The sequence below is a fragment of the Falco punctatus genome, assembly GCF_963210335.1.
Source record: "Falco punctatus genome assembly, chromosome: 2".
Lineage (NCBI taxonomy): Eukaryota > Metazoa > Chordata > Aves > Falconiformes > Falconidae > Falco > Falco punctatus.
The window spans coordinates 34,582,317-34,598,824 of NC_137581.1; the positions used below are offsets into that span (position 1 = coordinate 34,582,317).

At 43.7% G+C, this 16,508-nt stretch overlaps 1 protein-coding gene across 1 annotated transcript in view; it reads left to right on the forward strand.

Moving 5' to 3' along the window:
- The window catches only part of OLFM4 (olfactomedin 4), a gene marked incomplete at its 5' end in the record, with an annotated part of 102,245 nt that overhangs the window by 64,325 nt on the left and 21,412 nt on the right, over positions 1–16,508 (forward strand). Inside the window, 1 exon segment of the mRNA XM_080376090.1 lies at positions 1–16,508. This exon segment is cut by the window's right edge and continues 21,412 nt beyond it. Coding sequence (XP_080232216.1) covers positions 1–794 — 794 coding nt within the window. The 3' untranslated portion in view covers positions 795–16,508.

Sequence of the window (16,508 nt, forward strand, 5' to 3'; positions counted from 1 at the left end):
GTAGCTGCAATCATCGTGGACTGCTGAATGTTAGCCAGCCCTATATTGTAAAGCTGAACTGGAGAGGATTTTCCTACAAATATGGTTCCTGGGGTAGAGATTACTCTCCCTCTAACCCAGAGAGGGAAGTCTATTGGGTTGCACCATTGAACACGAATGGGATATACTTGGAATACTACAGAATTTATAGTTCCTTTGATGATTTGCTGCTGTTTAAACCCATATATGAAAGTAGAATAACATATGGGGAAGGAAGTGGTGCTGCCCTTTATAATAATTATTTGTACTATCATGCTTATAATTCAAGACATATGGTGAAGCATAATTTTAAAACAAACACCATGGTTTTGAGGAAGGAGCTTCCAGATGCTGTTACTGGTAACCGTTTCTCTTATGCAGGTGTTTCATGGCAAGACATGGATTTTGCTGTGGATGAAAGTGGGTTATGGGTAATATATTCAACAGAACGTAGCATGGGCAACATTGTGATTAGCAAACTCAATGAGACCACACTTGATGTGGTAAATACTTGGCAGACAAGACAGTACAAACCATCTGTTTCCAATGCTTTCATGGTATGTGGTGTTCTGTATGCCACAAGGCCAATGAACACTAGGAAAGAGGAAATCTTCTACACATATGACACGGCTACTGGCCAAGAAGGTCGTATTAGTGTCATTATGGATAAAAAATTAGACACAGTCCAGAGTATTGGTTATAACCCCACAGATCAGAGACTGTATGTTTACAACGATGGTTACCTTCTAAGGTACGATACGACCTTTCAGTCTTAGTGGTTCAGTGACGTAAGCATGCGATAAAACTGGCAGCAACTAAAACAAGAGATCCAATACAGCTTTAGCCAGTGCTATTGCCAGTTTAGAGTTCATCTGGTCTGATGTACTATGTCTGTGGATGTTGTATATATACATATTACTTATGCTCTAAAGGAATTTGCCCACTCTGGTCGGTAGTATTGCTGGCAGCAGTGTTTGGCATTACTGGGTTCTTTAGGTCTCGATTGGTGTTTATTGGTGGTTGGTGCTGTATGATTGTCCTTCCTCTAAGGGTAGATTTACTGCATAGATTTAGTGCATTTTGTTAACAGGAATCGATGGACACAGGCTATCTACTGACCAAGAAGTTAATTACCCACTGATGTGTATTTGTCAGTGTAACACTGGCAAGGCACCCAGAAAATGAGAATGAATTTCCACTGATCTTCAGCAGAGTGGATTGAGGCCTCAGAGGAATTAGTCAAAGGATTAAAATAGTACAGGGAGTGGACTTGGTTGGAAGACAGCAACCTCTTTGTTCAGTGGAAGCAGTAGTATCTGGCTCAAGGCTTCAGGAGAGAGGGTGGAAGTGCACTTTGCTGTTTGAAGTCCTACCACAGGGATGGAAGAGAAGGTGTCAGGGCAGGGACAGAGCTCACTGCCCTTACCATCACTGATGCAGTGGGACAGCTGCACCTGGGCCCCCACCTGCAGCTGCTTCCTAGCAGCTCAGCCCTCTCCCAAGCTGCTACAGCACCAGGCAGGATTCTTGGAATGACTGTGAGGGAGAACCTGGCAGCAGGGCTTTCACCAGCTTTCCCTCTGTCCCACTCTGCTGCCTTTAGCAGTTCTGTGTGCCTAAACCTGGCCTTATGAATGGTTTTACTGCAATCTAGCCATGCTTTGCGGTCACCATAGCCCCATTTTCCTGGCAGTACAGTGGAACAAACTCTGTTTTCCTTTCCTTTATTCTCTTGTAAGCTGATGTAAATCCTCCTGTTGACTTTATTGGCCACAAGTGGCCTTTAGGTGTATATCATGCATTGCCATAGAATGACAGTCGTGTTATTTAATGTGCCTCTATGCATTGCGGTTCTGTAACTAGATTCCTGAGAGCCTTGTTAGTGTAGGGTCCAATTTGTTCCCTGGGTAATTCTGTCTTACAGCAAGGTAAGAGGTCTTGTGGAAAACAGAAGTCTGGTCAAGCTAGCTGGATATATGTATTGGGTTTTTTAACAGGTATTGCGTAACAGTTTCTGAGTGTGTGCACTGTAACGTCTTACATTCATCATGTCAGAAAGCAGGCTGAAAATCTGAAATTCAGAGCTCTACAATGATGAAGAAAGTGGTTCATGTGGTTCCTTTCTTCTGTTACCTATGCAATCATGTCTGTGTCCTCTGATAATCAGAATCAATACATATGCAAACAATTGCTTTTTTTTAAATAAAAAAATATATTTTCAAAGAATCTCAGCTGTGCTATAGAGCAATGTAAAGCTGCTTGTGACAAATAGGTAACTTCTGGGATGCAATGGGATGCCAGGGCACCAAATGTTTGAAAGAGGACCATTGCACTCACTTGGGCTCCATGTGCTTCAGTAGCTCTGTGAACAACATAGAAGTGTGAATCAGTATGTCAACAAGTACGTAAAAGGAGCTTTATTTCCCCACACAGAAATATGTTAGCTGGTTAGGGTAACATTTCTGCATCAAAGCTGAGATGTTACTTGAGATATCGAAGGCTGATGAAATGATGACACATTTTGAAGCCAGGTGCTGCCACTTATCAGGTATCAGCATCTGTTTCTTGGAAACCTGTGAAATGAATTTGAAAGCCATGGAGGCATTGATGCAGTAATCTGATCAGTCAGCACAGGCGGTGCTGCTGTGTGAATAATCCGTAACAGCCCAAGTAAGGATTTGGCTGAGAAAGGAAGAAGAAAATACTGCAAAAATATTTTCCCCTCTATATCTGCATGTGTGTCACAGAAGGTGCGCAGCTTTCCACTTATTATCAAGAAATGCTGTCAGCACGGGCCTTGAGGCTCTTCAGCTCACCACCATTTAGGGAGGGAGTGGGTGTCAGCATGGAAGTGACTGACTCTAGTGAGTGGACTGGGATTCTCAAGTCCTCCCTGGGGACAGGTCCTCATGGTCTAGCTTTCTCCCCTTTGGACACAGCAGTCAGCCTCAGGTCTAGAGCCTTCCATGGTGGTGGTGGCAGTGGGAATGGCATGGCTGCCCACTGTGCCAGGAGCAGGGCAGCTGGGGAGCATCAGGGCAGCTCCAGCCCTGGGCATCGGGCACCTCCCTGGGGACAGGGACAGGCTGAGGTTGGGCTGGGACATGGGCCCACGGGTGAGCCTGGCTTGGCGGTCCCCACGGCCTGGCAGGGCAGGGCTGCAGGGACCTGGAGACCAGCCCTGCTGCTGCAGCAGTGGGGCTGACAGCCCTAGGGGGCTGGCATGGGGTCCTGGGCAGTGTGGGGGGAGCCCCAGAGGGGTAGGTGTGGTGGGAAGTGAGGCACATAAGTGCGCCCGAGGCCCCAGCAGCGTTCCTGTTAATATTGTAATAGGCTTTGCAGAATTGTAGAAAGACCATTGTCCTTTTAAAAGCAGAAAAATAAAGGCACGAAATGACTGTATTTCAACTCTTGGCCTATTGATTTGGCATCTCCCCATGGAGGTTTTGGGGTATATAAACAATATTGAACATAAATAGCACTGGCCACAGAGCCCAAAGGAGAGGACATCTGTCTGCGTGGTGACACAGTGAACTGCAGTACAGGAACTTCGATGCAATTTCACACTGCCTAACTTGAGGCACCTAGGGCAGGCACCTTCGCTCTGATCTGTGCAATGACTGCACACAGTGAGAAAGGGATCTGCTGCAAAGGAGCAGTTCAAGAAGAGGGAGTAATACATCTTTTCACTTCTTCCCTTAGACTTGTCCTTTCAGGCCTTGGATGAAGGTGGTTCAGTAGAGCTGGGTGTTAAAGTGTGTTTTTGAGCTGGCTACAGCACACCACTTTGGGCAGGCTTCACTCACTGTCCCTGTTGCCCCCTCTCCTGTAGCTGGTGCTACCTCTGCATTTTCTGGGGGGTGTTTCCTCCTCTCCTTCCTCCTTGGACATGGAGAAGACCTCACCCCCATGCTTCCCAACATGGGCTGTTACTGGTTTGGTGGCTCCACACCACTTCTTGATGGGGCATTTCCACCCAGACTTTCCTTACACCCACTGACCTCCACCCCCCCACCCCCAAGTCTATTCAAAGTGACAAATTCATCCTTTTTTGCCTTTCACAGTCTTTCCTGGTCCCACCTTTTCTTTAACAAATTAGATACAAGCTCTTTATTCTTTGGTCCAGGACTTTCACATTCTTCAGCTCTCAGCAACTGTGTCACCTGAATGTCCCTGCTTTGCTGCCTAAAGGATGCCAATCTCCTTCATCCTCCTGTTCTGTTGTCACACACCTTTCCCGTTATTCCACACCGATGCTTTTCTCTGGGATGCCTTCTCCAAACAGATCTATCGGCTTCCCTGGGCTCCTCCAAATTTCTCATGAATGTCTCGGTGAAGCTCCTGATAAATTGCCAGCTGACTACAGCTAACTTGTTGCCTTTCAGTAGGAGACTGGTATTTATTTGCATCATGTATTCAATTAGCTGGCACATGCGAGCATAAAGCTGGCACATATAAACTCTCTTATTATTCATTCCCATATGTCACTCCCTGACTCTGTTACATTCACTTGTTATATCTTGTTTTAAATGGAGATTGTATGTTCCTCAAGGGAAATACCTGACTTTTAGTTTGGGGTGGTACAGCGCCTAGCACAATGGGCTGCTACCTTCCTCCTCTCTCCTAGGTACTTCTGAGCAACAAACAGTAAAAAGCAGGGAGAGCTGGCTGGGGATTGTTGTATGCATCTGTGTTTTTGTCTGAATTTTCATGCATGCTGCTATGTGTGCTGCATATAAATTGGCTTTGAAAAGTAGGCAAACAATATGCTTCCAGACAACTGTGTAAACATTCTGTTGGAAACTGTTTCAATAGCTATATGTACATAATGTAGCTACAATGCATCCCTAAATTTGTACCATGTGGGGTAGGATCACTTTTCCTCCTGTAAATATTGGATTTCTTTCCTTCCTTTCTTTGCGTTTTTGTGACTGCACAACAGTTGCTGCCTGAAAGCCAGAGACCAGTGGCACAAGCGTGCATGGTGCACAGAGCCTGCAACCGTGGTCTTTTCTTGTACTGCCAAGCAACCTGTGATTTTGCAGGCCCGGGAGTTCTCTTTTCTAATAGGACAAAATGCTCACTTTGTAGCTAAGCTGGGTTTGGAGAGATGCGAATTAAGGAACTGCAATGTTATGGTTTGTAAAAGTGAGCACGTGTGAGGGCAAATGTGTGTGTCTAGCAGGAATCCTGTCTTCCCCTCTGTTGGGTTGCTGCCAGTTTGCAAGCTGTTAGCTACGTATGGGGAAGAAAATGTAGTGAGGTAAGCTGCAAGGGCAACTGTTCTTTCAAGTCTTCAGGGAATGGCTCCTGCCACTGGCCTACATCCTCAGGCCAGCTGGGCTGTACTTGGCCTTGGGCCACGGGTGCGGGCAAATCCGGCTTTAAGCCATGCTCTTCCTCAGCAATGATGCTGGAAAGTGGTGGCCCAGTCCTCAGCCCAGCAGCTCCCAAACTTCTTTATCTTCTGCCTGCTATGTGTGATTCCTATGGAGTAGCAGGGCACAGCCATATCGCACATAGATCTCTCTGCTTTTGGTACATGTATTATGCCAGAGAGGGAAAGAGATGGACAATATTTCTATACAGCTAGTGGATCCACCAGTGACAGAAGGTGTCACTGGAAGAAGACATCTGAGTGCACTGCTTTTGGCTGGAGTTATGCAGAAGAGGGGCAGAATCATAGACAAAGATCCCACGAGGTCTCCGTGTCCACTGCTGTGCTTGAAGGCAGCATCACATATGTCTGAGCTGCGCTTGACAGCTGTTTGTATAATCTGCTCTTTAAAACCTCTAATGATGGAGATTTTGCAGTTTCCCTAGGTAGCCTCTTTGGGCACTTAACTACCCTCACAACTAGGAAGTTCTTCATAAACCTCTACTGCAAATTAAGTGGATTTAAGAAGATAAGCATGACTATGTTGCTGAGACCAAAGGCTCAGTTGTCCCAGTGTCTTCTACATAACAGTGGCCAATAGCAGAGGCTTCAGAGAAGTGTATAGGAGCAGGGCAAGGATGCAGTGATAACCCTGCCACTGGACTTCCTTAGCCTGAAGTTTGGGAATGTTTTCTTGGTCTGTCTGCAACAGATTCAAAGCACTGTTAACTCTCATCTATGTAAGAACCATTTACGTGGTGGAAAATGCTTTTCATATATCTACGATGTGTTCTTTTTTCTAGATAATGAAAGCCCAGATTCCCACCTCTTTCCCCTAAGTCACATTTTCTAAACCTTATAAAATTTGCATTGATCTTCCCTTTCAGTTGACCTACAACTGTTTTCTTCATCACTGAGAGAACGGACTGGTTCCCTGTAAGTCTCACATATAATACTTTGAACCAGTACCATTTTTTTCTATTGCTGATGGGTTTTGGGCCCCATTTGATTTGAAAGAAAAGCACTGAGGAGCGAGGAAGAGAAGAAACAAGAAGTCAGCTAACACCCTAGCCCAAGCAACTTCCCTGAACATGGAGAGTCCCATGGCCTGCCTCCTGTGTCTAATGTTCATGAATGGTGTATGTAAGATATGCAGAAGCTGCCTATAGGAGCCAGCCCTGGGATTTCTTCATCAGAGAGGCACAGAAGAACTGGGCTGTCATGACCCCTCAGGTTCCAGGGATGTTGCATACCTGCCTGCATGGTAATAGTTTTCAGAGGTGGGATGGAGAATTTGCACTCAAACTCCACACCCCAGCCCCTCTATTATTCCCTGCTGGTGCTGTAATGAGAGTTGAGAGATATATGGATTTGCACGGGATTTGGTGCTGACTTCTAGTGTTGCAATGGCAACTAACTAGGAGATTTCAGTCTTTGGCATTTCCTTCTGGCTGGCTCAGTGTGTCTGCATCCTCCTCTCAGAAGCTCAGATCTCTCACTGAATTGCATGGGGAACCAAAGATACGTCTGTGCCCTGCAGTGCAACTCCTTACAGTGACACTTGAGTCACTAAGCTGAGATGAAGTAAAGCTGCCAGTGCCTCTTGGACTGAGGACAGAAATCTCTTTGCTGTCTTTCATTTGGCATTATAGACAGCTTCTTTAAGCTGAACAACAGGATAGCTGTTTTAGCGTGATGCTAACATGAGCACTTGGCTAGCAGGCTATGCTAATGTCACTAACTTGCTTCCAGAGCGCAAGCACTGTGTCACGGAAATGACCCAGCTTGTTTAGAAATACCTGACAAACCCCTCTGCATGGTGTAGTGTGGGCACATCGACAGGAAATTTCCTCAGTGCTGGGCGCTCTGCAACTGGTCGTGGGAATGCCTTTTGTGCCTTTACCTGGTGAGCTGTAGCTTTGTTAACCCACTGGGTTCTTGGCTAAGTTTACGTGCGTATGTGTGACTCAGTTAATTAGATCCTCACCTGTAATCAGGGTGGCCCTAAGAAGACTCTGGAAAGACTGGGGTGATGGAGGACTGCTGCCATTGCCCATGCGATGGAAGACTGGTGTTTGAAAGACTGTCATAAAATAACTCAGGTCGTTGATGTTTATGTGGGAAGCACATACCTAAGCTACGCAAATCATTACCATCTGTATTACGAACAGACCCCAGAGCTTTAACCTGTTCTATTAGTTGCATATGCTGGCAATACTGTTTATGTAGCAAAGCTGAGGTACAAATCCGTCTTATGCATAATGCAGGACATTTTATACATTTGACAGGAAAGCAATTTGAAACATTTTGAATGGAAGCATTCTCTGCTGAATTGTTTTATTGTGATGAAAAATACCCCCAAGAAACAGTGATGTTAAAGATGCTGGGTCTTTGGAATCAGGAAAGTTTGGAGTGATCAAATGCGCCTTGATTTAACATTTTCTGCATCTCCCTTTTTGGTGTGTTTTAAAGGAGAAAGAGATTCGTTTGGCTTTTAAAATGGGAATAATAATAGTTAGGTCTTCATATAGTGTCTTTTATCTGTGGGCCGCAGAGTCTTTCACTAACAGTAATTTAACATGGAAACCTCAATGTGAAGAAGAGGAAGATATAATACCACTCCTCATATTCATGCTAAGTTCCATGCCTTTATAAAAGGGGAAAGAGAAAAAGTCAGTAGGAAGTTGTGAAGTATCTCTGTATCGGCAAAGAATTCCTTCCATTTCTTCCTTCCCCTGGAGGAATCTGTGGCTTTGCAGAACAGGGGACAGTCAGGTTTCTGTAGATCAAATGAAGTGCATACACCTGGGCTTTTGCCTCTGTGCTGGCTACTGGGGTCTTTTCCCTTTGAGCAGCCTGATTCCCTTAAAAAATTTGGGGTGCAGTCTGTGCGGCACCACGCTATGCCTGCCACGCAGGACAGGGACTGGGGTGGGGATTTGTACTGCTTCTGGCATCGCCAGCTCCTGCAGGGATTTCTTAGTGCAAATCTTTGGGAACTGGATTATGTTTCAGAAGTGATTCTTTGATGTCGTCTTATTGAGGGCCTGGGGGCTTTAACTGCGTGTCTGTTCTTTTTGGAAGATGGGAAGTATTTTCTCTTTTTCCTAGCTCAGACTAGTTTCTGCTTTTGCCTTTGTATTGGCAGTAACAGAAGTGGCCCAGAGAGATTCAGAGGTGCATCTGCAGACACAGAATCAGGCTCAAGGAAGTTGGCAATTATTTTTCTTGTTCTGATCTTCTGGAGTGATGTCCAGAATCTGGGGTGATGGTCAAAGCATAAGAACTTCAAGACACAAGAATGATCTGTTAATTTTTAGTTTTATCCAGTGTTAACTCATCATGTTTCCATGTGGAGAAATATGAGCAAGGAACTTCTTTCTGCTGCAAAGCAGCCTAAAAACATTTTAATATAGTTAGGTTCAAAAATCAATGGCTTTGTAAGTGCACATATCTGCCTTCTCTGAATGGAATTGTGGATTCATAAGCAGATCACAAAAGTCCATTTTTGCAACCTTCAGAAAAATAACTGGCACTATATTTCAAGGGAAACAGGGCTGAGTCCAGGTGGCATTAAGTGACACTAGTCCCTGCAGGTGAGAGCTCCTAGTTCCTTCAAAGCTAAGTCTAGAAGAAATCTAGTTAGAGAGGTTCAGAGCAGAGCCAGAGAGTGAGGAAACACCATGTGGATGATCAGCAGTCCAGCATGGTTCCTTATCCTCCATTATTTAGTAGTATAGATTTTCTCTTACTGCATAGCTTCAGCTTCCAGCGTGGGTCACAGGCAGGTCATGGATATACTTCTTTGCAGCTTGGGAAACTGAGTTCCATATGAAATATGTCTGGGAAACATGAGCGAGAAGTTTTTCCACTGCCAGCCTATGGTGGGGTTTTGGAGAGGATGTCCTAAGTGGTGTGTCCAAGGTAGTCTGAAGATGATATTAACAGAATAAAAGTGAAAATGGTAAATACAGATATGTTGCCAAAACAGAAAGAAGGGTTTTGAATGGTTTGGCTTTGAAAGGATTTGGAGGTGAACAAATAATGAAGATGGAACACAAGGTTTCTGGACTTACAGTCTTCAATAGAAACAATGCTTGACCAAAATTTCCTGTCACTTAAATACTTTATTAAGTAAGCTTTTAGCACATTTTTCTTGAAATAAATAGCATGTGTTTACAGCTTGTAAAATATGTTCACAATGTACTTTTGGCTAAGTATTATTTTGTACCCATAAATCACACAAGTTTACTTCATGCAGTGAAAAGTGCTGTTAATTGAACAATGCACTGAACAGGGTTTAGTGGTAGCACCTGTGGAGCATTCCCAGGAGTTCATGCTTTGTGATCTTGGTAAGGAATTATTAATAGACTGCAACAGGGTGAAAACCATCCTGCATTAGCCCACATTGTAAAACAACTTCTACTTTTGGGAACAAAATACAAGATACGTGTTACTATAGGTACTAGTGGCTGTATTGACAAAGTCTCTGTTTTGCTGCTGAAGTAAGGTGCTCCAAAGAGCATTGCTTAGTTTTAGACAGGGCAGACATCATCAGCAGGAAAGTAGTTGATGTGCTGAGAGCTGGAAAAGAGATGGTGTTTAAATAGAGCAAAAATTGCCATTTTGTACCCGGCTTTTCACAATCCTGCTTTCATTTGCAGCTGTATTGTGTCATCAAACTATATGCAATCCATGGGGTTTCAGCTGCGTGACTCCCATTAGCTTTAATCAGGGTCAGGTGAATAAACTGCTGAGCAAAGCACTCTGAAAATGTACCCCTTCATTCTTAACAATTACATTACTCTGCTTTGTGTGGTGGGGCATCTTTGGGAGGCAGAGCTGAACGCTCCATCATTTCAATACCTGCTCTTTGTGCATAATGAAATCAGCACTGTTTGCAGCCTGCTCCCCTACTACAGTCAATGACTAATTTCACTACACAAATGACCAAATGATTGACTTCAGCATTTTGCTCCATGAAGCAGACACAGATCTTTCAGGGAGATATCAGCTGCGTTCTGTGCATGTGTTTGAGATTTTGCAGGATGGAAAGGCTGTTTAGGAAAACTGAGTGGCGTTGTCCTTTAATGAAAATTGTTGCCAGGATACTGCCAAGTTATACAGGGTAACTGCGACTGTGGTGGTTCTAGTGTTAAAAGAGATGAACAAGTAACAGCAGTCAGAACCAGTGCCGTGTATTTAAGGCTAGAGCAGAGGTCCAGGTGCAAGGTGATATATGTCTGCTGCCATATTTCCATGGACTATGGCAACTGTGCAAATCTCAGGATGGTGCATGCAAACAACCCTCCAGCAGTCAGAGCCTGTGAGATGCTGAAAATTCTCATCCCTCATTAGTGTCACTGACTGAGAGATACGGCTGCTCAGAAACCCAGATAGGCAGTGAGCATGTAGAGCTAGCATCTAGCCCTCTCACTGTATATGTGCTTCCTGGCTTTTATGCCCAGGCTCAATTGTTCTGAGTAAATAACCGCTCTCGTTTACAAATCTGCATTCTGAATAATTTCTTCAGCGTTCAAACACGCCCCGACCTTTTACATGACCCTCAAAGTGCAGATAAAACCACTGAGATTTCCTGTGGGAACTTTAAAAAAACAATAACCGCAAACTCCTCTGAAGGACAGATAAAAATGTGGTGAAAGTTTCATTAGCAACAAACTCTAGCCCTTTCAGTTGCACTAGCAGCCATATTTTTTGTTCAGTGGGATGTTTTTTGCACAGATGTCAAGTTTTGCTACTTGAGGAATGTGAAAATGAGAACAGAGTTTTCAATGCATTTGGATCAGTAGGCATAATTAGGTCTCAAGACTACCATTCCTTATCCAGATAAACAGTAATTCTTTACAATTATTTCTGAAGTGTACCATGTTCCCATTTACTTAGACACGCAGTGCTTGTAGTGGGAACCATTGAAAAGCGTTGTCCTGCATTATCTGAGGGATTTTGAAGGAAATGAAGCAAATCTGCTTTACAATACATTGTTCCTGCAAGGAAGGATCTCACAGAATCTAATCTTTTTTTCATTCATTTTTTAGTGTAGCCTGCACAACAGAGGCAGCTCTTCAGCATCATTTGTATGATAATAGCATTATTTTGTCCCAAATATGGTGCACATCTCAAGGACCTCCACAGTCACATCAGGGGAATTGTTCAGTCCAGACAAGGAGGAGGCAATTGTTGGGGGGGAACGAGTCCAAACACAGTGAAGTGAAGTGAATTTCAAATATTACCGTTAAACTGTTGCATTACCTTTTTCGGCTGCCACCAAAAAGCCTTTTCAGCAAGAGGGACATTTGGCTTCCCATGGAATTTCTGCCAGACCAGAATAAACTGAGCTGCTCCAAGAGACTTAGTCTCCTGAACGTCACCTGTCTGCCTAATCCTGGATTGCAATAGAGCTTTAAGCAGTCAATAAATGCTTAGCCTCAAAACAGAGGTCCTTTTCAGTGTGCATGGGTAATTAAAGATAAACTTCTGGGAATTTTGAGGTGAAGTAGGAAGGCACTTAGACCTTACTGTAGTTTAGACCTAGAGCTGTCTGAGGTGCTGCGCCTGGCCCCCACAGCCATTCCAGAGGGGTCTATGCTTCCTATCGGATAGCCATGATACCCCAGGGTAACTCACATCATCCTAAATACCCACATGAGAGCAACTAAAAGCTAATTCATTAATGATTTTAAGCATCTATAAGGGCTGGGAGGGCTCTAAAGTCTGCAGAGTGGATTGCTATTTGAGATTTAGGTGGCATTTAGGGAGATTGGTTCCTTTTGTTCTTTCTCTGTGGATTATGCAGGGACCCTAGGGAAATTGGCCTCCTAATTTAGGCATTTCATTGGGATGCCTAAAACTGGCAATGTGAATTCCCCGAGTGCCAGTTAGAACATTGCCTGGGCTTCCACAAGTGAAACTAAGTGCTGTCTATGACACTTTAACGAGTAGTTTTATTTTAACAGAGAAAATGTTTTGGCATGGATGCTTTAATTGTAGAACTGAACCCACTTTTCCTTTTTACAAAATGTTAGTGAATAGCTCATGAAGTACTTGTTGTAACTGGCTCTGTTTCATTCGTGATCTTGCCAGTGTGAGTATTTGCTGTGAATATTCCAAGTCCACACTTGCTATTATACTACAAAGCGACACGAATCAAATGGAATAGAATTTATTTTATGCATCTTTATCAATCTACAAGATGTATTTACTCTAAGCTAGTTGTATAGGCACTATTCATAGAAAGAGTTAGGCACTGTCCAACCATGATTCCACCTGCTCCTTAATGGAAAACATGAATTAAGAATAATAGGTAGGCTAGATAACACTCTGGGGTATTGTTGAATGTTAAATGGATTAGATTAAACACGCAGAGTTTAAATCTGTGACCCACCCTGATATTTTTAGGGCCATTTGAAGTGCCTTAGGGTGTACTGCCTTGCTTCTCTCTGGTCTAGAGAGACACTTTTTCCATAGCTTCTGTGTCATGGGTACTTCTTCTAGGGCATCTCAAATGGCCCCAGGTGCTTACAGTGTGTTGCAGCTGAATCCCTGAATGTGTGTCCCTCCGTGATCATGGTCAACAAAACTAGAGATTTCTTGATCTGATCAGATGTACATGATTACTGTAGGTTGTGCTCAATACCTTTCTAGACTGGTGGCTGTATTCACTTTGCCTTGTGGAGGAAACCCACCTGATGTGTAGAGACCTGCACCCTGGACATCTACATGTAAGTATCTGAATTCTGCTTTTGGGGGAATTAAGTTGGATGAGATGAATGTAACCCAAAGGTTTTGTTTCTAATGAGAATACAACAAGTAGCAGAGTTTATCATTTGGGGGTTGAGACAAAAAAATTGTGAGAAAAACCCCTAGCTCAGCTTGCATCAAAATGGAGTATCTCTCATTTTTGGGGGAGACATTCAGGGACCCAAAATAAGATGATTTGCTACATACTGGCATAACTAAAATGTGTAGTCAACTAAAACTATGTTTTATGTTCTATATATGGTTGAATCACCTTATTTTTAAACGAGGTCAATTTTGATATGAAAAAGCCATTTCAAAAATAAAAAATCAAAAGATTCCTTTTGAAAATGTTGAAATGAAATGTTGTGCCATTTTGAAACTTTCATTCCTGTTTTTTCAAATGAAATGTCAAATAAATGCAAATCAAATTTACATAGTCTATCACGTGAAAACAACATATTTTATCAAATCTATTATTCATCTATATTTTCAGGATAGCTCTGTGTCTGATGTGTGAGCAGACAACTTATAAAACTAGCCCAGTATGAATTCAGTTGTAAGAAGATGACAATTCATTCTCTGTGACTCTCAACACTGTAAAAGAAAGACTGAAAATTCAGCTCCCACAATATTTGTGTTTAAAAGGTTGGCTATATGATGATTTTTACTGAATAGACTATGAATGGAAACTAATTTTGGCTCTGAAGAAGTAACTCTGAAATATGTTTTTGCCTGAATTGAAAACAAAAAGAAACTGAACTTGGCATACAAGATAAAAATAAAGTCTAGTTCTCCTACTTTATGTATTTAACTTCAGCTTAAATTTTAAGTGGCTTGTTACATGATCCTTCTACAGTAATTACCTAAGTTTTTATGTGAGTGCTCTCTGTGTAGGTATTTGGGAATTATAAGTATTTCTGAAAAAACTCCAAAAAATTATGTGGTCCGTCTATATCTGGTCACTTGAGTCGGACACATAATCTCCCTGGTGAAGGCTTCACCTTTCCATATTTGCTGCATAGGGACTGAAACACGTAAATTAGGAAGACTGCCTCATCGTAAGCCTAATATTTGAAGGTTAAAGTAGAGGCCAAGTTCAGCAAGCTGGATTCTATGCTAACAGCTGAACAACATTGGTTCCAACCAACTGGTGAGAGTTAGGGATAGAAAGATTATTGGCACCTATAGCAGGAAAAGAAACTGAAATGAAAAGTTTCTGTTGATGTGCACACCGCTTTTCTTAGCTGTGGCCTAAAACTTCTGCAGGCAGGGACCTGTGCAGGAATTAGGTTCTTATTTTTGGCAGTGCCATCTTAGATTATCACCCATATGGCTCAAGTTCTGGGCCTTTCCTTCAAAAAGCAGCTCCTGCAGCCAAATAGGTCAGACTTTCTGGGCAGTGGCTGTGCAAGTCTGGAGACTCAGACGGAGTGAATTCACACCTCCTGCTCAGGGAGCTGGTCTCGCTGCGTGTACAGCCAGTGCCTCAGCTGCACATGCTTGCAGTACCCTTGGCCTCCAGCATCCTTAAGACACCACTGATTTCTGGAGTGAGTTTCCTATATGACTTTGGACAAGTCATGCTTTAGTTTCCTCATCTGTGGGCTGGGGATTATATTGTTGGAATGAATGGAGACTAAAATCACTGATGTTTGTAATTTGTGTTGATATTCTCTGAGGGGAGGCAGGCACAATAGAAGTGCAAATAAATTGTTGTGACTGTTTAGTATTTCAGTAAATGGAAAAGCTCTTCAAAGCGGAGTTCAGAGCAAGTACAATAGAGTGGAAAATTACATGTGCAGAGCTAAGAAAGACGGCGGGAAGATGTGAGGAAGCAAATTCATTGCAGTTGTTCTAGTAATCAATGAGATGTGTACTTTTATTTGCCAGTGTGGTTTGTAATATCAGCCATAAGTCTCTCAAGAAGAACAACATTGGATTTGGGCAGGCAAAGCAAATTTGAGACATCAGAGAAGTGCAGGTCCAATCCTGGTCATAGAAGTCCGAACTGGTTTCCACTTCATACACACTGCTTATAGTTGGAAAGTGGAGCTACACATTTCTCTGGGGAGGGACAGCTGAGCAGGCTCATGGCTTCGAGGTGGACACACAATTTCCCCATGAGTCTGCCTACAGTGGGACCAGGCTGTCATGGTTTAACCTCAGCTGGTAACTAAGTACCCCGCAGCCGCTCACTCACTGCTCCCTCACCCAGAGGGATGGGGAGGAGAATCGGAAAGGAATGTGAAACTTGATGGTTTAGATAAGAACAATTTGACAGGTGAAGCAAAAGCCGTGCACGAAAGCAAAGCAAAGCAAGGAATTCATTCACCACTTCCCATGTGCAGGCAGGTGCTCGGCCATCCCCAGGAAAGCTGGGCTCCATCATGCATAATGGTTACTGGGGAAGACAAACACCATAACGGCAAATGTTCCCCCGTTCCTTCTTCTTCCCCCAGTTTATATACTCAGCATGGTGTCATATGGTATGGAATACCTCTTTGGCTCTTCAGGTCACCTGTCCTGGCTGTGTCCCCTGCAATTTCCCGTGCCCCTCCAGCCCTCTCGCTGGCAGGGCCCAAGAAAACAAAAAGTCCTTGACTGAGTATAAACATGACCCAGCAACAACCAAACCCATCAGTGTCCTACCAGCATTATTCTCACACCAAATCCAAAACACAGCACTGCACCAGCTACTAAGAAGAAAATTGACTCTGTCCCAGCCAAAACCAGGACAGTCATATGACAGACAGCTTGGTGCAACAGGGGATGGTTGGAGTTCGGTGCTGGCTAAGCACAGGGTGGACATGCTGAGCTGAGAGCACCTCTGTGATGTGGGTGGAGGGCATGTGGATCATGGAGCTTGTCATGATTGTCCCAGGTCTGCCCCTCTCAGGGGGGTAAGCATGGGCTTTGTAGACAGTAGAGGGCTGCTGGGTGGGAAGGGAGAGGCAGCTCCTGCTTGAGCCATGACACTGGAAGTCATTGCCACTTGGTGAGGAGGGACTGGGCTGGTGACAATGCAGGAGGCAGGTCCTGAGAGTGAATTATGAGAACCATTTTCCTGTGGGCAGATTATTTGCATTTTTTGCCATTGTTTTGCCTCTCCTTAAACCAGGAACAATATGTATAATTTCCTAATAGGAATGCGCAGGGTGTGTTTCTGTGAGAGCATTTTGAATATGAAGGCCTCTGTGTGCGTGCTGTGGGCTGTGACTGTGGAAGTGGCCATTTGGAAGCTTATGGGAAATGAATTCTTTTTTAGCCTGGCTTTTAGAGGAATGGTTGTCCCCACATCAGCATTGTCTCCATAATGCTCTGCACTGATGGTCACATCAGCAAACATGTCAGGGTG